Consider the following 20,325-nt stretch of genomic DNA (forward strand, 5'->3'; position numbering starts at 1 on the left):
ACTCTGGGGCAGGCTTTCTCTGCATCTGTGGTAAGTACATTTTTTATTTATGAGGGTTCAATCCCTTCTTGCCTATTTGTTCATGAATTGGTTTATGGGTTGATTCCAGTAGATTAGCACCTCGCTGATAAGGTTGTGTATTTCCCATTTTTTGACGTTACTCTTTCTTCCCTGTGACTGAAGAGCAAGTCTCAGAACTCTCCCCTGAGCTTACAATCTGCCCCTGCACCCCATTCCTCCCAAACTTCTCCCTAATGCCAATCCAAATCTAATCAAAGCCCAAACCATCTATTTCATCTCTCAACTGGAATCTTTCTCTCCCGACTAAAACACCCACTTGTCTCCCCCATTCTGAGAATATGTTGGCACTAATAATAATAATAATAATAATAATAATAATAATAATGTATTTTGTGGGCCAACCCAAAACCAGAGGAGACCAGTGGGTTCTGGTGGGTTCTAGGCTGAACTCTCTCCTCCCCTCTCATATCTCATATGTAACCGTATATTGTACAAAGATGGCTGCTGCAATGATCACATGACCCTCCTAAGGGGGAAAAAAACCAGCAACAGGCGACAAGTTAATGAGACGTCTATTTACTGTCATTAGCACTTTGTAATGATTGGACAGGAATAGAAACAAAGCAGAGACCTCTTAACAAAGCCATATGGCAGCTTTACATTGTCAGTTAAAATGAATTATTAATATTAAACATTAATGCTACTGATCGGGAGGAACGGTAAATATGCCAGCGGCATTCTATATAAAATCGCTTGGCTGAAATGATTTATGAGCAGAGGAGAAAAAGAGATTTATACATATATATATATCTGTACATACCTACGTAACACTCATTTGGCAAATCTGTAGATACAATCAGCCCGTGTTTAACCCTTTGGTCACAGAGCTGCTTCTGTTTGGCCCAATAGGATCAGGGACAGAGGGAGGACCAGCAATCAGGTTGAACAGGTGCAAGTCAGGTGACGAGCAGAGCCTATCAGGTGCTGTGGGCGTGGCTGTATAAGACTATGAATGCATGCATTCCCAATGATTCCCAATGTGCAAAATGGCAAGCGGCATGTAATTAACTGTCACCCACTTGGGAGCAGTACAGCCTGCAGCAGTGAGTGCACTGGACCTTTACATCCAATCATTAAATATAAGGTAAGAAAAAGGTCATACGCAGAATTACTGCAAAAATTCCAGGTGCTCTTTTATTCCACTACATGTTTCGAGCTGCCGCTCTTTGTCAAGTGTTTCGAGCTGCCGCTCTTTGTCAACACTTGACAAAGAGCGGCAGCTCGAAACATGTAGTGGAATAAAAGAGCACCTGGAATTTTTGCAGTAATTCTGCGTATGACCTTTTTCTTACCTTATATTTAATTGTGGTTACAAGGCTTCAAAGGACGGAAGCAGTAAGAAGTGGTCTAATTTGGAGGTGAATCAATGTTTAAACAGATGTGATTCCTTTACATCCAATGTCAGTTACATTTGGTCACAGACCTACACCCTACAGGGGGGCCTCACTGGCAATTGGCTACTGTCAGTTTCAGAGGGACACAAGCCTCCCTTGTCACTGATCTCTAATAAGAATATGGGGGGCTGATACATGGGGAGGGGGGGGGTGATTAGCAAAAGATTTCTGGCACATTGCTGCCTCCATTCTGTGCAAATAGCTTGGGGATAAGTGCAAGCTCAGAGGATTTGCGGAACGTGGAGGCCACACGTTCCCTAAAATACTGCAGCAAAAACAGGCACAGAGAGCCATGCTGATGCTCCTCCCACTGGCCTAATAGCCCCACCCCAATGGGTCGACATTTTTTTTATGACAGGGACAGAGAGATTTCCCAGTGCTGGTATCTTGTGCCCACTGCCATTGTGCCGGCTCACAGATCATCATCCCCGATGCCCTCAAAGGCATAATTGCCATGGAAGTCGTCAGCGCTCATGTCCCCAGTCGAGTTGGAAGTGCTGATCCCCCGAAGGCTGACTGAGCTGAGCTTACTCTGTGCAATGAGAGAGGGGCAGAGATCAGAGACTGAATTACTCTGTGCAATGAGAGAGGGGCAGAGATCAGAGTCACAGACTGAGAGGCAGAGATCACAGACTGAGCTGAGCTTACTCTGTGCAATGAGAGAGGGGCAGAGATCAGAGTCACAGACTGAGCTTACTCTTTACAATGAGAGAGGGGCAGAGATCAGCGCTTACTCTTTGCAATGAGAGGGGCAGAGATCAGAGACTGAGCTGAGCTTACTCTGTGCAATGAGAGAGGGGCAGAGATCAGAGTCAGAGACTGAGATGAGCTTACTCTGTGCAATGAGAGAGGGGCAGAGATCAGTCACATACTGAACTGAGCTTACTCTGTGCAATGAGGGGCAGAGATCAGAGACTGAGCTGAGCTTATGCTGTGCAATGAGAGAGGGGCAGAGATCAGAGTCAGAGACTGAGCTGAGCTTACGCTGTGCAATGAGGGGCAGAGATCAGAGACTGAGCTGAGCTTACTCTGTGCAATGAGAGAGGGGCAGAGATCAGTCACATACTGAACTGAGCTTACTCTGTGCAATGAGAGAGAGGCAGAGATCAGAGACTGAGCTGAGCTTACTCTGTGCAATGAGAGAGGGGCAGAGATCAGTGTCACAGACAAAGGAGGGGTAAAACATACATGAATTAATGCATAAACACTCACCGATAACTTGACTATGGGCTCTCTGCTGGAGTCCGGCGAATCCTGTGGGGAGAGGAGAAATAATGAGAGAACTACAGCTAGGGAGAGGGTCTTTACTGTGAGTCATGTGTTTTCTTTCTGCTACAAACAGCAGCACAGTCTTGCTTTGTGGCAGGGATTCTAGATATACATTTAGGGTTAGTTCAAAAACTCACAGAAATCAAAGGGATTATTCACCTTTAAATTAACTTTTAGTATGATGTAGAGAGTGATATTCTGAGTCAATTAGTAATTGGTTTTCATTTTTTTATAATTTGTGGTGTTTGACTTATTTAGCTTTTTATTCAGCAGCTCTCCAGATTGCCATTTCAACATTCTGGTTGCTAGGCTCCCAATTCCCCTAGCAACCATGCATTGATTTGAATAAGAGACTGGAATATGAATAGGAGGGGCCTAAATAGAAACACGAGTAATAAAAAGTAGCAATTACATTTGTAGCCTTACAGAGCATTTGTTTTTAGATGGGGTCAGTGACCCCATTTGAAAGCTGGAAAGAGTCAGAAGAAGGAGGCAAACAATTCAAAAACTATAAAAAAAAAAAGAGAGAACATGAAGGCCAATTGAAAGGTTGCTTAGAATTAGCCAGTCTTTAACATGCTAAAAGTTAACTTGAACTTTAAAATCCCAACTAGGGATGGACAAATTTTTTCGCCTCGTTTCGGCAAAAAAAATGACGCCCATAGACTTTTATGGCAGCGTGCGTCAAAAAAATTTCGCTGCGCGACAAAATTATTTTGACGCCCATAGACTTTAATGGGCATCTGCGACATTTTACTGGTGGCGAATTTTTGGCGAAACGAAATGGGTCAAATTCGCCCAACCCTAATCCCAACCTGTAGTATAGCCACTACCAATGCAGCACTGTCAATAAGTGTCTCTGTACGATTATTTGGGATTCTAGCAAAATGGGGCTTGTGAGGGCAAATCCCTTTAACATGAAGTCTTATGCCGAGTGTCTGGGAAGTGATATAAGAGACATATACGTTAAATGATACATGACTACCCTGCCCCCTCCCAGCGCAATTACTTCTATACCCAAGCCCTGATGTCACACAGTGGGTATATAAATATAAATGGAAAGTGGAAGTGAGGACTCAGCGCAGGAAGCTTTTATTCATAGAAACAATTAACCCTGTCTGTGGCAGTGAGAGAACAGATTATCTCTCTCTCTCTCTCTCTCTCTCTCTCTCTCTCTCTCTCTCTCTCTCTCTCTCTCTCTCTCTCTCTCTCTCTCTCTCTCTCTCTCTCTCTCTATATATATATATCCTCTAGTGCTGAACCTGTGGCCCTGCAGGTCCCCCCACATCAGCCATTGCTTGTAGTGAGGTTGCCCAAATCTATCCTGGGAACCAAAGTGAGTGTCACTTGCTCACCAGCAGGGGTGGAGACTTCACGGCTTGCTGACTGTCAGATCGGCGCAGGTATGACTGTCGCTTCCTCAGCAACTGCAAAACAATAAACCTCTGGTAAGTACAAGCAAAACTTATGGGGAGCAGTGTGATTCCCCCCAGCACTGAGCCCACAGACACACAACAATAAGCCTTTACTTTCTTAATGCTCCCTCCAGATTTCTTCACCATCAGTTCATCCACCATGGACTGGAGACAGATACTCATCATTATGGCCTGAAAGAAGAGGAGCCGGACAATAATGCCAGGAAGTGCACAGTGACTCCGCCTCTAGAATCAACCAATAACAGCTCAGCCTAAAGCAGCTCAATGGTTAATATCAGGGATATTATTATTATGGGGCAGCCCCTCCTGGGCACCAAGGAAGTGCCAGCCACGTGGCTAGTGAGGCATCAGTCACATGTTATGTCTTGGCTCTCGGAGCTTGTGGCCCAACTCTGGCAAATCAATGGCTACTCTGAGGAAGCAGCACACATGTATCTCAAGGAATATCACGGGCAAGGGTACCTTTATCACGGGGTACAGTAGCCACCTAGAAATTACGCTACAATAGTCCCAGGGTGCAACACCAAGAGGCATTTACTGGCCAGTCTCCCTGCTATATGTGACACAAGCCCAATCCTACGTGGGACAATGTATATGAGCAGCTCACATGTGTCTGATGACATCACAGGAAGAGAAATAAAGAAAACTTACACTATATGGACAAACGTATCAGGACAGTCCTCATAATGATTGGAATTGGCTTTTTGAAGGAGAACTAAACCCTAAAAATTAATGTGGCTAAAAATGGCCTATTTTCTATAGTGAACTTATTGCAGGAGGCTAAAGTTTGAGCTTGTCAATAGCAGCAATGATCCAGGACTTCAAACTTGTCACAGGGGGTCACCATCTTGGAAAGTGTCTGTGACACTCACATGCTCAGTGGGCTCTGATTGGCTGTTGAGAAGCTAAGCTTAGGGCTCGTCACTAATTATCCAGCAGCAGAAAATGAGCTTCCCTGGCTGTAATATAAGCTGATGCTACAGGTTTGCTGATTATTCAATTCTGATGCTAATTGCACTGGTTTCTGTGCTGCCATGTAGTAATTATGTGTATTAATGACTAATCAGCCTTATATTGTGACATTTCTATTCTATGTGTACTGTATATTGTGAGTGGCTCCCTAAGCTCAGTAAGTGACAGCAGCACAGAGCATGTGAATCAGTGAATCAGCAGAAAAGAAGATGGGGAGCTACTGGGGCATCTTTGGAGACACAGATCTTTACTGCTAAAGGGCTGTGGTTGCCTTGGGCTGGTACAGAAGCACAAAACATCATGTACAACATTTCTACCTACTTCTTTAGTTAGGCTTTAGTTCTCCTTTAAGCCACACCTATAGCCATCACAGGTGATACCACATATTACAATGACATTCCTGACAATTCCATGCTTCCTACTTTGTGTAACAGTTTTTTTTGGGGGGGCTTTTCTGTTTCAGCACAATAATGCCCCGCCATGCACAGAGCCAGGTCCATACACAATGGGTTTGATGATGAGAAGAACTTGACTGAGCTCTGACCTCAACCCAACTGAACCCCGTGGGATGGAACCCCCCACGTGAGCCTGATCCCCAACATCAGGGCCCAACGTCACTAATGCTCCTGTGGTTGAATGGAAGCAACTCCCAGCAACAACTCCCAGCAACAATGTTCCCAGTAACAGAAGCCTCACCTGGGGGCTGGAGATAGTGATCCACTGCAATCGGTCTTTGCTCATCAGGTATTCAAATGCAAGCTCCAAGCGAACTTCTGTCTCATTGGGACTTCCACTCCCATTGCTGAAAGGCATCTAATAAATAGTAAATATCTATATAATACACAAAAGCCATGAATATCTTGTACATGATATCCTTATAAACGGTGACTAGTGATGTCATCAGTTATAAACGGTGACTAGTGATGTCATTTCTGTCACATGACTCACTAAAATTTGTGTATTATAATAAATATTAGAGGATATTAGAAGTTACCTCAGAGTTCTATGACCTGTATAAAACCACTCGGCCTTGTGTATTTATATGATGATGTAACTTACAATATCCTTGTATTTTACAAGAGGGGGTACTTTATTCACTATATCATCTAGAGATAGATACATGTGTTTGCCATTATTTCCTAACACTTTCCCCTGTCACTATATCCCACTTTCCTCAATAGCCTATAGAGCACCCCCACACTGCAGCCAATCCCTTTCTCTCCCCTTGTAGAACTTGCCCAATGCCCCCATAACCCCAGAAATCTTCTATTTTGTGGCTGGAAACTCACGGAGGAAGTAACTCGCCAGCACCGCATTCGGGTCACTTTGAAGCTTCCTTCTTTCATCTGCTCATTGGGCAACTTGACCTGGAAATTGAGCTCATTGTTGCCGGCACTCACAATCACATGGCAACCCTTTTCTGGGAAATCAGTGATGCACGGCTCAAACTTTATGTATCCATAATACTTGAGGGTCTGTGCCAGCTGAATAAACTGCAGAGAATGACATGATATACAGTTACCAACCCGGGAGCATGGGACTAACACACAGACACACACACAGGTAGGTAACACACAGACACACACACACAGGTAGGTAACACACACACACACACAGGTAGGTAACACACAGACACACACACAGGTAGGTAACACACAGACACACACACAGGTAGGTAACACACACACACACACACACAGGTAGGTAACACACAGACACACACAGGTAGGTAACACACAGACACACACACAGGTAGGTAACACACAGACACACACACAGGTAGGTAACACACAGACACACACACAGGTAGGTAACACACAGACACAGGTAGGTAACACACAGACACACACACAGGTAGGTAACGCACAGACACACACACAGGTAGGTAACGCACAGACACACACACAGGTAGGTAACGCACAGACACACACACAGGTAGGTAACGCACAGACACAGGTAGGTAACACACAGACACACACACAGGTAGGTAACACACAGACACACACTGGTAGGTAACACACAGACACACACACAGGTAGGTAACACACAGACACACACACAGGTAGGTAACACACACACACACAGGTAGGTAACGCACAGACACACACACAGGTAGGTAACGCACAGACACACACACATGTAGGTAACGCACAGACACACACACATGTAGGCAACGCACAGACACACACACAGGTAGGCAACGCACAGACACACACACAGGTAGGTAACGCACAGACACACACACAGGTAGGTAACGCACAGACACACACACACACACACAGGTAGGTAACGCACAGACACACACAGGTAGGTAACGCACAGACACACACACACACACACAGGTAGGTAACGCACAGACACACACACATGTAGGTAACGCACAGACACACACACAGGTAGGTAACGCACAGACACACACACAGGTAGGTAACGCACAGACACACACACAGGTAGGTAACACACAGACACACACAGGTAGGTAACACACAGACACACACACAGGTAGGTAACACACAGACACACACAGGTAGGTAACACACAGACACACACACAGGTAGGTAACACACAGACAGGTAGGTAACACACAGACAGGTAGGTAACACACAGACACACACACAGGTAGGTAACACACACACAGGTAGGTAACACACACACAGGTAGGTAACACACAGACACACACACAGGTAGGTAACACACAGACACACACACAGGTAGGTAACACACAGACACACACACAGGTAGGTAACACACAGACACACACACAGGTAGGTAACACACAGACACACACACAGGTAGGTAACACACAGACACACACACGGGTAGGTAACACACAGACACACACACAGGTAGGTAACACACAGACACACACACGGGTAGGTAACACACAGACACACAGGTAGGTAACACACAGAGACACACACAGGTAGGTAACGCACAGAGACACACACAGGTAGGTAACACACAGACACACACACAGGTAGGTAACACACAGACACACACACAGGTAGGTAACACACAGACACACACACAGGTAGGTAACACACAGACACACACACAGGTAGGTAACACACAGACACACACAGGTAGGTAACACACAGACACACACAGGTAGGTAACACACAGACACACACAGGTAGGTAACACACAGACCACACAGGTAGGTAACACACAGACACACACAGGTAGGTAACACACAGACACACACAGGTAGGTAACACACAGACACACACACAGGTAGGTGACACACAGACACACACAGGTAGGTAACACACAGACACACACACAGGTTGGTGACACACAGACACACACAGGTAGGTAACACACAGACACACACACAGGTAGGTAACACACAGACACACACAGGTAGGTAACATACAGACACACACACAGGTAGGTGACACACAGACACACACACACAGGTAGGTAACACACAGACACAACAGGAGATGTCAGGAGAGTGGAGGCGGGTGTAAGTGAAGTGCAACACAGAGGTTGGGGGCTGGGAGAATTTAGTAGGTAAAAGTATCACCTCTTTTTTGGAAACCTTCTCTTGCAGTGATTTCAGCTGCCGATGCTGCTCCTTTGTTACCTGCACCCAACCACGTTCCACATCAGAGACTGCCTGTAAATCAGAGCAGCCACATGAGAGACACGGGATTCTTACTCACCAGTTACACTCAGTTTTACATCTCCCCTCAACTTATATCTTTCTTTAGGGGTCCCACCTAAGTATTATACTCTATACATATCTCTGATTTCACATTTTCCTTGATTTTACACTTTTTTTCTGGTCCCCTGAAAAATGTAAAATGGGGGTTCTTCCGTATTTGCACTGAAATAGGCGATAAAGAATGATTTACTGTGTGTACGGAACTTTCCTTCTCTGACATTTTCCAAAGTACAGTTCCTACTTCCTATTAGCAATGCAAAACATGTGACTAATAAACTGACCAATCAATGCAGGGCAAGCCTGGAACTGTCCTGTATTAAATGATGAATAGTCACAAGAAGAGACGGACATTCTTCCCCTTTATACAGAGCTGGTTATACCACAACTAGAATTTGCTGTGAGGTTTTGGGCATCAGTAATCACCCAGGATTTGAATGAAATAGAAAATGTACAGAAAAAAACAACTAAGCTGATAAAGGGAACGGAAGGGATTAGTTATGGGGAAAGACAAGTTGGGATTGGTTCCACTGAAGAAGAGAAATATATAAGGGGGATATGATCACTATATATAGATATATAAGGGGGATATGATCACTATATATAAATATATAAGGGGATATGATCACTATATATAAATATATAAGGGGGATATGATCACTATATATAAATATATAAGGGGATATGATCACTATATATAGATATATAAGGGGGATATGATCACTATATATAAATATATAAGGGGATATGATCACTATATATAAATATATAAGGGGATATGATCACTATATATAAATATATAAGGGGATATGATCACTATATATAAATATATAAGGGGGATATGATCACTATATATAAATATATAAGGGGGATATGATCACTATATATAAATATATATGGGGATGTGATCACTGTATATAAATATATAAGGGGGATATGATCACTATATATATATATATATATATATATATATATATATATATATATATATATATATATATATATATATATATATATAAGGGACAGTAATGAAATATAGAAAGTATAGAGAAGAGCGACTAAGCTGATAAAGGGAGTGGAAGGGATCAGTTGATAATATTAGGATTGTTTGTTTAGAGAACAGGAGGTGAATCAATTACCTGCGCATATAAGAGATTGAGCCCAACTCTGTTTTCCATCACATCTTCATCATAGGAGGAGTCCCAGTAACTGTGAAACACAGGGATATAGTAGTCACATGCTCCTATACAGTAGCCCCTGTATATGTCACACACTTACCTCTTGCGGAGGATAATCTTATTCTCTCTACTGCGCAGGCTGGTCAGGGACACATACGGCAATTCAAACTCTTGTAACTTCCTTACAACTAATTGTAAAAGCAGAGAGGAATATTAAGGAATAGGAATGCAATAGTTACAGTTACAGCTGTACAACACACAGACCCAGCCACAGTTACTCACAGTTGTACAACACACAGGCTGAGGGGAACGTGCAGTTACTCACAGCTGTACAACACACAGACCCAGCCACAGTTACTCACAGTTGTACAACACACAGACCCAGCCACAGTTACTCACAGCTGTACAACACACAGACCCAGCCACAGTTACTCACAGCTGTACAACACACAGACCCAGCCACAGTTACTCACAGTTGTACAACACACAGGCTGAGGGGGACGTGCAGTTACTCACAGGAGAATGAGCCGTCACTTGTATCCTTAATGAGGTAGAGGCTGAAGTAGCCAATCAGATCCTCTGGAAGATCCAGTTTGCTGGTCACAGCCTGGGAAAGAGGAAACAAAAGGGATGATGATAGGTGAATAGTAGGTGCTACTAGAGCTCTAATGGACAATGTGGATAAGAGTGGGAGTACCTCAAGCACATCCTCCGTCTGGTCTGATGTAAGAATGCTCACTTTGACCTTCTGCCCATTAGATAGGAACACCTCCAGCTGTACTTCTTCTGTGGGGATCTGCTGGGTCTCCTGGGGGTACAGAGAATAAACAGAGGGGTAGTGATATAAAGTCCTACTAACTGTGCCCCGGCTGCACCCTGTATGGATCTGCTGGAGCTCCTGGGCACGGGGATTACTCAGAGATTGCCACTAGAATTATTTATTCAGCCAGCCATTGCAGGTATTGGGCAGTAACAGAAGAGTAACAGGAGTACCAGGGGCACAGGTAATGCTGCCCACTCTGCTGGTTTCCCCTCAGTTTAGCGAAAAACCCCAGGCTGAGTCTGATCTCCTCCACCATAGACTGTAAGCTCTTAAGGGCAGGGACTCATTCTTACTTTTGTATGGAAATTTCTAGCACTCCTAGCATAATTCTCATTGTTTCATATCCAGTAACTGTACCCCAATTATGTTTGAGGGGTGCACAGCTCTGGGTACACATGGGCTGCTATAAAGAAATAAACATAATACAAGAGGCTGCAAAGCAACAGTTACATTATGGGTGGGATCCCGAGCAAGCAAGCCCACCCCTAAACCACTTTGTGTTACCCCCATAGCGTGGCGTGGTAACAGCTCATCTGGCAGTTGGGAATGGCTCATCTGCTGGCTATTGGGAATGGCTCACCTGCTGGCAATTGGGAATGGCTCACCTGCTGGCTATTGGGAATGGCTCACCTGCTGGCAATTGGGAATGGCTCACCTGCTGGCTATTGGGAATGGCTCACCTGCTGGGAATGGCTCACCTGCTGGCTATTGGGAATGGCTCACCTGCTGGCTATTGGGAATGGCTCACCTGCTGGCAATTGGGAATGGCTCACCTGCTGGCAATTGGGAATGGCTCACCTGCTGGCAATTGGGAATGGCTCACCTGCTGGCAATTGGGAATGGCTCACCTGCTGGCAATTGGGAATGGCTCACCTGCTGGCAATTGGGAATGGCTCACCTGCTGGCTATTGGGAATGGCTCACCTGCTGGCAATTGGGAATGGCTCACCTGCTGGGAATGGCGCAAGAAGCTGTTGAATGTTTCACTGGCTCCCAGTACCGGATCTTGCCGCACTGTGGGCACAAGACAAAGGTCACTGGCAGTAACTAAACATTTAGGGAGCCATGCGTCACCCCTATTTGTTTTTCTTTCAGAGGAAATGGCAGGCTCAGTGTCCCATATCATGTAAGTCTCTGTAATACTGGCAATATATGAAATCCACATGCTTCTGTAATCAACACAAACTGCAGACTGTGCTGGAGGCTAAACTGCCATGCAACTTTATTACTCAGTCACCAGAATCCACATCCCATACCCCCCTCCTTTGATGTCACCCAGTAGTGGGAGGGGCAGACTGCAGGTAACATATACCTGTACCCACCTGCCTGCATATACTTCTCCAGCTGCTCCCTTCTCTGCTCCACTTCTGCTGGTGTCAGGGTGAAAAGCTTTTTGGGAGGAAAAGCAGGGACGACGTTGTTCCCATATTCCTTCTTCAGCTGCACAAGGGAAGAGATTGGGATAGGGGGTCAGTATATTCAGCAGCTTACAGGACCCACCTCTGTCTCCCATAGCAACGTGTCACAGGGCTCTCCATGGCACTAGTGGGGTCGGACTCGGCTGACCCTAGTGGGGTCGGACTCGGCTGACCCTAGTGGGGTCGGACTCGGCTGACCCTAGTGGGGTCGGACTCGGCTGACCCTAGTGGGGTCGGACTCGGCTGACCCTAGTGGGGTCGGACTCGGCTGACCCTAGTGGGGTCGGACTCGGCTGACCCTAGTGGGGTCGGACTCGGCTGACCCTAGTGGGGTCGGACTCGGCTGACCCTAGTGGGGTCGGACTCGGCTGACCCTAGTGGGGTCGGACTCGGCTGACCCTAGTGGGGTCGGACTCACCTGTTCGTGTAGGCCCAGGAGTTGGCTGTAGCGCACACGGCAGTGCAGGACTCCATTCACATGGATATTGTAGGCCTAGGGAGGAGGATAATATTCAGGATAGTATACACTGCAGTGGGAGTGGCTTCCCTGGTTATTAATCTCAGGGGTCACACCGGGTACAAATTCAGGATGTAGCGTTTCCCCCCCCCATCTGCTGATTCAGCACATCTGCACCTGCACAAACAGGAAATGATCCTCCTCTTCTGATTTATTCTCACACCAACTGATATTCCCAATATTGTTTCCATATACTGCACAATATTCACTCACACTCACTGGTCTGGACAATCCTACACTCACACTCACTGGTCTGGACAATCCTACACTCACATTTACTGGTCTGGACACTCCTACACTCACACTCACTGGTCTGGACACTCCTACACTCACACTCACTGGTCTGGACACTCACACTCACTGGTCTGGACAATCCTACACTCACACTCACTGGTCTGGACACTCACAGGTCTGGACACTCCTACACTCACTGGTCTGGACATTCCTACATTCACACTCACTGGTCTGGACATTCCTACACTCACTGGTCTGGACATTCCTACACTCACTGGTCTGGACATTCCTACACTCACTGGTCTGGACATTCCTACACTCACACTCACTGGTCTGGACATTCCTACACTCACACTCACTGGTCTGGACATTCCTACACTCACACTCACTGGTCTGGACATTCCTACACTCACACTCACTGGTCTGGACACTCCTACACTCACTGGTCTGGACACTCTGGACAGTTTGATTGAATTGGGTGATTGTGTTGCACGAGGAATGAAATAAAACGAGGGCACGAGACACAACAGTGTGACACACACACAAGGCTGCAACACTGGACAATAGTGAGCACAATATGTTGCTTTCAGCAAAGCTCCGCACTGTGCAGTAGAGAGACACACATTTTGGATTCATAAATAAAAGATCCCTATAGTGGAGTCAACTAACTGTTAGTGACAATTCCCCCGTATAAAGGGGTCAGTGTAAGTCTGTAGTAGTGAACTGATACACGTGTGTGTGGGAAGGGTAAGCTTGGGGGGATTTCAGTGCCCCCTATATAATTACACACAATGTCTGACATTTCCCAACTAAACATTGCCCCCAGCAAATAGCCCTAAAGTGAAAGAGTTAAAAAGGCTGGAGAATTGCCTAGAAATCACCCCATACTGGTCTCACTCACCCCATATTGGTCCCACTCGCCCCATACTGGTCTCACTGGTCCAACACTAGTCTCACTCACCCCATTCTGGTCTCACTGGTCCAACACTGGTCCCACTCGCCCCATACTGGTCTCACTGGCCCCATACTGGTCTCAATGGTCCCACTCGCCCCATACTGGTCCCACTCACCACATACTAGTCTCAATGGTCCCACTCACCCCATACTGGTCCCACTCAGCCCATACTGGTCTCACTCGCCCCATACTGGTCCCACCATACTGGTCTCACTCGCCCCATACTGGTCCCACCATACTGGTCTCACTCGCCCCATACTGGTCCCACCATACTGGTCTCACTCGCCCCATACTGGTCCCACCATACTGGTCTCACTCGCCCCATACTGGTCCCACCATACTGGTCTCACTCGCCCCATACTGGTCCCACTCGCCCCATACTGGTCTCAATGGTCCCACTCGCCCCATACTGGTCCCACTCACCCCATACTAGTCTCAATGGTCCCACTCACCCCATACTGGTCCCACCATACTGGTCTCACTCGCCCCATACTGGTCTCACTGGCCCCATACTGGTCTCAATGGTCCCACTCGCCCCCATACTGGTCCCACTCACCCCATACTAGTCTCAATGGTCCCACTCACCCCATACTGGTCCCACTCAGCCCATACTGGTCCCACCATACTGGTCTCATTCGCCCCATACTGGTCCCACCATACTGGTCTTACTCGCCCCATACTGGTCCCACTCGCCCCATACTGGTCTCACTGGCCCCATACTGGTCTCAATGGTCCCACTCGCCCCATACTGGTCCCACTCACCCCATACTAGTCTCAATGGTCCCACTCACCCCATACTGGTCTCACTCGCCCCATACTGGTCCCACCATACTGGTCCCACTCGTACCATACTGGTCTTACACACCCCATGCTGGTCCCACTCACCACATACTAGTCTCAATGGTCCCACTCACCCCATACTGGTCCCACTCAGCCCATACTGGTCTCACTCGCCCCATACTGGTCCCACCATACTGGTCTCACTCGCCCCATACTGGTCCCACCATACTGGTCTCACTCGCCCCATACTGGTCCCACCATACTGGTCTCACTCGCCCCATACTGGTCCCACTCGCCCCATACTGGTCTCACTGGCCCCATACTGGTCTCAATGGTCCCACTCGCCCCATACTGGTCCCACTCACCCCATACTAGTCTCAATGGTCCCACTCACCCCATACTGGTCCCACCATACTGGTCCCACTCACCCCATACTGGTCCCACCATACTGGTCTCACTCGCCCCATACTGGTCTCACTGGCCCCATACTGGTCTCAATGGTCCCACTCGCCCCCATACTGGTCCCACTCACCCCATACTAGTCTCAATGGTCCCACTCACCCCATACTGGTCCCACCATACTGGTCCCACTCACCCCATACTGGTCCCACCATACTGGTCTCACTCGCCCCATACTGGTCTCACTGGCCCCATACTGGTCTCAATGGTCCCACTCGCCCCCATACTGGTCCCACTCACCCCATACTAGTCTCAATGGTCCCACTCACCCCATACTGGTCCCACTCAGCCCATACTGGTCCCACCATACTGGTCTCATTCGCCCCATACTGGTCCCACCATACTGGTCTTACTCGCCCCATACTGGTCCCACTCGCCCCATACTGGTCTCACTGGCCCCATACTGGTCTCAATGGTCCCACTCGTCCCATACTGGTCCCACTCACCCCATACTAGTCTCAATGGTCCCACTCACCCCATACTGGTCCCACTCAGCCCATACTGGTCTCACTCGCCCCATACTGGTCCCACCATACTGGTCTCACTCGCCCCATACTGGTCCCACCATACTGGTCTTACTCGCCCCATACTGGTCCCACTCGTACCATACTGGTCCCACCATACTGGTCTTACACACCCCATGCTGGTCCCACTCACCAGATACTGGGCTCCACTGTCGGAACTGCGCGACTCCGTCTCAGGGATAGAGAAATGCATGATGGGACAGGGCAGCCTCCAGTAATGAATCAGGGGCCACTGGGCACGTGACAGAGACCATAGGATAGAGCAGAGCCTGGATAGGAGGAGAGTGAGGTTACAGACTGAGGGTCTCATGGAGTAACATACAGAGATGTGGGTGGAACATGGGGAGTCTGGGAGTAGAACTCGGTAGAACTGACACTTGGGGGGAGAGTGGAGAAATGAACAGCAGGAGGTACAGACTGGGTCGGGGGATGTGACAGAACAGAGAGGGGTCGGACACGTCAGGCAGGGGCTGGGCCCAATATAAGGGGAAGGAACGTTACACACAGGGAGTCTGGGAGATGACAGCTGAGGACACGGGCCGAGTACTAACCAGACACTTACCCGCTCTCCCTCACTCTGGCACCACTTCTGTTCCGCGGGATCTGTTTCCGGTCAGTTTGGTAGAGTAGCAACAATCCCCTCCGGCCGGAAACGTGGCCCCGCCCTCTTGGTTCCGCCCCGGGATAGGAATATCCCTTCCACAGACCTTTTCTGTCAGCTCCTCCCACCTCTCAAGTTATAACACAACTCGCTCGCTCTGTGGCTCCTCCCCTATTCTCTCATGCACTTCCCTTATTGGCTGCTGCTAGTGACAAACTGCACACACACACGTTATTTATTAATGTCACAACTCACACACTGCACAGGGGTAATAGTGTTGCCTGTGCCCCAATAGAAACTGAAGTGACCCCACGGGTCCGAGTAGCAAAAGCCAAGTTCCCATACCGGGAGTCGAACCCGGGCCGCCTGGGTGAAAACCAGGAATCCTAACCGCTAGACCATATGGGAGACACGTGATTCTAAGACTCGCTCATGTGTCACTTCTATAGGAGCAGCAGGTTGTCATGGAAACTCCATGTGCCTCAAATAAGAACAGTCGGAGCCTTTTGTTTGGGGACAAGTTTATCTCTGGCACCCCCGGACCCCCCCCAAACTTCTCCTGACCTTTATATGAACCCACTGTGTCGTCCCCCCATGTGATGTGTCAGTTTCAGTTGATCCTCCTGCTTCTCTGTCATGGGGGGGTGAGAGGAGACAAGGGGGGGGGGGTTCCACATTCTGGGGTATCAGATTTGGTTTGACCCAGACCCTGCGCATTAATGTTTCATCTAACATACCCCCCCATTTATTTATTATACACATAACCCCCATTTATAGACATAACCCCCCATTTATACACATAACCCCCCCATTTATACACATAACCCCCCCATTTATACACATAACCCCCCCATTTATACACATAACCCCCCATTTATACACATACCCCCCCATTTATACACATACCCCCCATTTATACACATAACCCCCATTTATAGACATAACCCCCTATTTATACACATAACCCCCCCATTTATACACATAACCCCCCCATTTATACACATAACCCCCATTTATACACATAACCCCTCATTTATACACATAACCCCCATTTATAGACATAACCCCTATTTATACACATAACCCCCCCATTTATACACATAACCCCCCCATTTATACACATAACCCCCCATTTATACACATAACCCCTCATTTATACACATAACCCCCATTTATAGACATAACCCCCATTTATAGACATAACCCCCTATTTATACACATAACCCCCCCATTTATACACATAACCCCCCATTTATACACATAACCCCCCATTTATACACATAACCCCTCATTTATACACATAACCCCCATTTATACACATAACCCCCATTTATACACATAACCCCCCATTTATACACATAACCCCCATTTATACACATAACCCCCATTTATACACATAACCCCCCCATTTATACACATAACCCCCCATTTATACACATAACCCCCCATTTATACACATACCCCCCCATTTATACACATACCCCCCCATTTATACACATAACCCCTCATTTATACACATAACCCCCATTTATAGACATAACCCCCTATTTATACACATAACCCCCCCCATTTATACACATACCCCCCCCCATTTATACACATAACCCCCCATTTATACACATAACCCCCCATTTATACACATAACCCCTCATTTATACACATAACCCCCATTTATACACATAACCCCCCATTTATAGACATAACCCCTCATTTATACACATAACCCCCATTTATACACATAACCCCCATTTCTAGACATAAGGAATACAAGTGACACTAGAGGACAATGGAGGGGCAGGAGGGACATTTTTCTAGTGACACAAGAGACCAGTTCTAGTTACAAATGTCACTGATAATCTCATCATTATCCTCCCCCTGAGCTGCCCTCAAACATCACCTACTGCTCCCCCAATATCACTGACCCCCCCCCCAATATCACTGCCCCCCCCAATATCACCCTCCCCCCCCTCCCAGACTGCCCCACTGAAACAGCTGCCAATCCTCACAGACTGATCTTCATCAGTTATTTATATAGTGGTGCCCCCTAGTGTCAGGTAGTCAGTATCACCAGATCTCCACTCCCCACTATCCTCAAACACTTTCCTGTCTGTAACACCACAATCTTCTCCTAATACATCTCTCTACTCTACACCCACTGTATTAAGGTGGTCACACACGGGCTGATAAAAGCTGCCGACAGACCGAGTCAGCAACTTATTGGCCCATGTATGGGGCCCTCCGACAGGCTTCCCCCATCAAATCAGTAAATCAGCAGGACAAACATTATACTTTGCCCCCCAAGGCTGCACCCCCAGAGCTGTACAGAGGGAGACAAAGAGCAGAGAATAAGTCACTGACTCCCCCAACCATTAGATCCCTTTTATTTATGGCCTCCCCCCACCACTCCCACTAATTAATTCTCTCCCAATAATCCACTTTCCCTTAATGATTCAGTAACAAGAGGACAATTTACTGTTCCTGTAGAATTAACTGATTCAGCGCCTTGTTCCTGCCGACTCAGCTCATCCCTCACACAAGTTTCCCTGAGGCTTCGGCCGGTTCTACAAGGGGCTCGGGAATTGGGAAACAATCAGTTGTGCCCACTCTGTGCTGCTTTGTGGGGGTGGGAGGTGCAGTTTAAGAACTGGGGTGAATGCTGGGAGCCCAGGGTATCAGATAGGATTTTTTTAAATTAATAATAAAATCAAAGATAACACGGCATACAATCAATAAAGAAAAGACAATTACATTTGCATATTATAAAATTTGGAAATTAAAATGTTCTTAAAGCCATACACACATTTACTGTGCAGAAGCTAATTGGCGACTCTGACACCCTCTATCCTCCTCTTCCTCAGTTATTTCTGATTCCAAATCAGCCTCACAATTACCCTGGGAACTAAGTGTAATCCTGTATCCTGGATGAAAGTGCAGAGGAAACCTTATTTGCTTTTCTTCTTTCCTCCTTGTGACTCATCATTTCCTTCCTTTCCTCCTTCTCTATTCTCTCCAGTTCCTCCTCAGCTAATTCCCCCCAACTCTGGGAGAACAAATCCATATTACATTACACCTGACTTAGTTGCACTCCTTACTGACATGGCCCTCGGCACACACCTTGAGACACACCATGGGACACATCTTGAGACACACCATGGGACACATCTTGAGACACACCATGGGACACATCTTGGCACACACCTTGAGACACACCATGGGACACATCTTGAGACACACCATGGGACACATCTTGAGACACACCATGGGACACATCTTGGCACACACCTTGAGACACACCATGGGACACATCTTGAGACACACCATGGGACACATCTTGAGACACACCATGGGACACATCTTGGCACACACCTTGAGACACACCATGGGACACACCTTGAGACACACCATGGGACACATCTTGGCACACACCTTGAGACACACCATGGGACACATCTTGAGACACACCATGGGACACATCTTGAGACACACCATGGGACACATCTTGGGACACACCTTGAGACACACTTTGAGACACACACCTTGGGACACACCTTGGCACACACCTTGAGACACACCATGGGACACATCTTGGGACACACCTTGAGACACACCATGGGACACACCTTGAGACACACCTTGAGACACACCATGGGACACATCTAGGGACACATCTTGGGACACACCTTGAGACACACCTTGGGACACACCTTGGCACACACCTTGGCACACACCTTGAGACACACCTTGAGACACACCTTGGGACACATCTTGGGACACACCTTGAGACACACCTTGAGACACACCTTGAGACACACCATGGGACACACCTTGAGACACACCTTGGGACACAACTTGAGACACACCATGAGACACACCTTGGCACACACCTTGAGACACACCATGGGACACACCTTGAGACACACCTTGGCACACACCTTGAGACACACCATGAGACACATCTTGGGACACACCTTGAGACACACCTTGGGACACACCTTGAGACACACATTGGACACACCTT

The 20,325-nt window shown here is 47.2% G+C and overlaps 2 protein-coding genes and 1 non-coding gene across 6 annotated transcripts; all 3 read right to left on the reverse strand.

Moving 5' to 3' along the window:
• Positions 1–581: 581 nt before the first annotated feature.
• On the reverse strand, positions 582–16,427 carry snx17.L (sorting nexin 17 L homeolog). 4 transcript variants are annotated; one of them, XR_005961426.1, is made up of 17 exons: positions 16,269–16,427; positions 15,840–15,975; positions 12,656–12,730; positions 12,142–12,259; positions 11,769–11,833; positions 10,695–10,805; positions 10,514–10,604; positions 10,098–10,185; positions 9,959–10,028; positions 8,682–8,774; positions 6,442–6,645; positions 5,849–5,965; positions 4,274–4,351; positions 4,100–4,171; positions 2,688–2,729; positions 1,469–2,007; positions 582–1,139 (listed from the first exon to the last, which is right to left on the reverse strand). XR_005961426.1 is itself a non-coding variant. In XM_018261864.2 (16 exons), exons 2-16 carry the CDS (start codon positions 15,897–15,899, stop codon positions 1,888–1,890), a joined length of 1,404 nt encoding a protein of 467 aa, XP_018117353.1. In that variant the 5' UTR covers positions 15,900–15,975; positions 16,269–16,426; the 3' UTR covers positions 582–1,887. The 4 variants fall into 4 exon arrangements, 3 of the variants coding, with proteins under 3 accessions (XP_018117353.1, XP_018117355.1, XP_018117356.1); XM_018261864.2 differs by having other exon boundaries at positions 582–2,007; positions 16,269–16,426; XM_018261866.2 differs by having other exon boundaries at positions 582–2,007; positions 16,258–16,396.
• A 216-nt stretch (positions 16,428–16,643) lies between these two features.
• On the reverse strand, positions 16,644–16,715 carry trnae-uuc. The gene has a single exon. It is a non-coding gene; the product is annotated as a tRNA-Glu (tRNA).
• Positions 16,716–19,382: 2,667 nt separating this feature from the next.
• On the reverse strand, positions 19,383–19,805 carry LOC121393969 (late cornified envelope-like proline-rich protein 1). The gene has a single exon (XM_041563835.1). The coding sequence runs from the start codon at positions 19,803–19,805 to the stop codon at positions 19,383–19,385; it is 423 nt and encodes a 140-aa protein (XP_041419769.1).
• Positions 19,806–20,325: the final 520 nt, after the last annotated feature.

The sequence above is a fragment of the Xenopus laevis genome, chromosome 5L (genome assembly GCF_017654675.1).
Source record: "Xenopus laevis strain J_2021 chromosome 5L, Xenopus_laevis_v10.1, whole genome shotgun sequence".
Classification (NCBI taxonomy): domain Eukaryota; kingdom Metazoa; phylum Chordata; class Amphibia; order Anura; family Pipidae; genus Xenopus; species Xenopus laevis.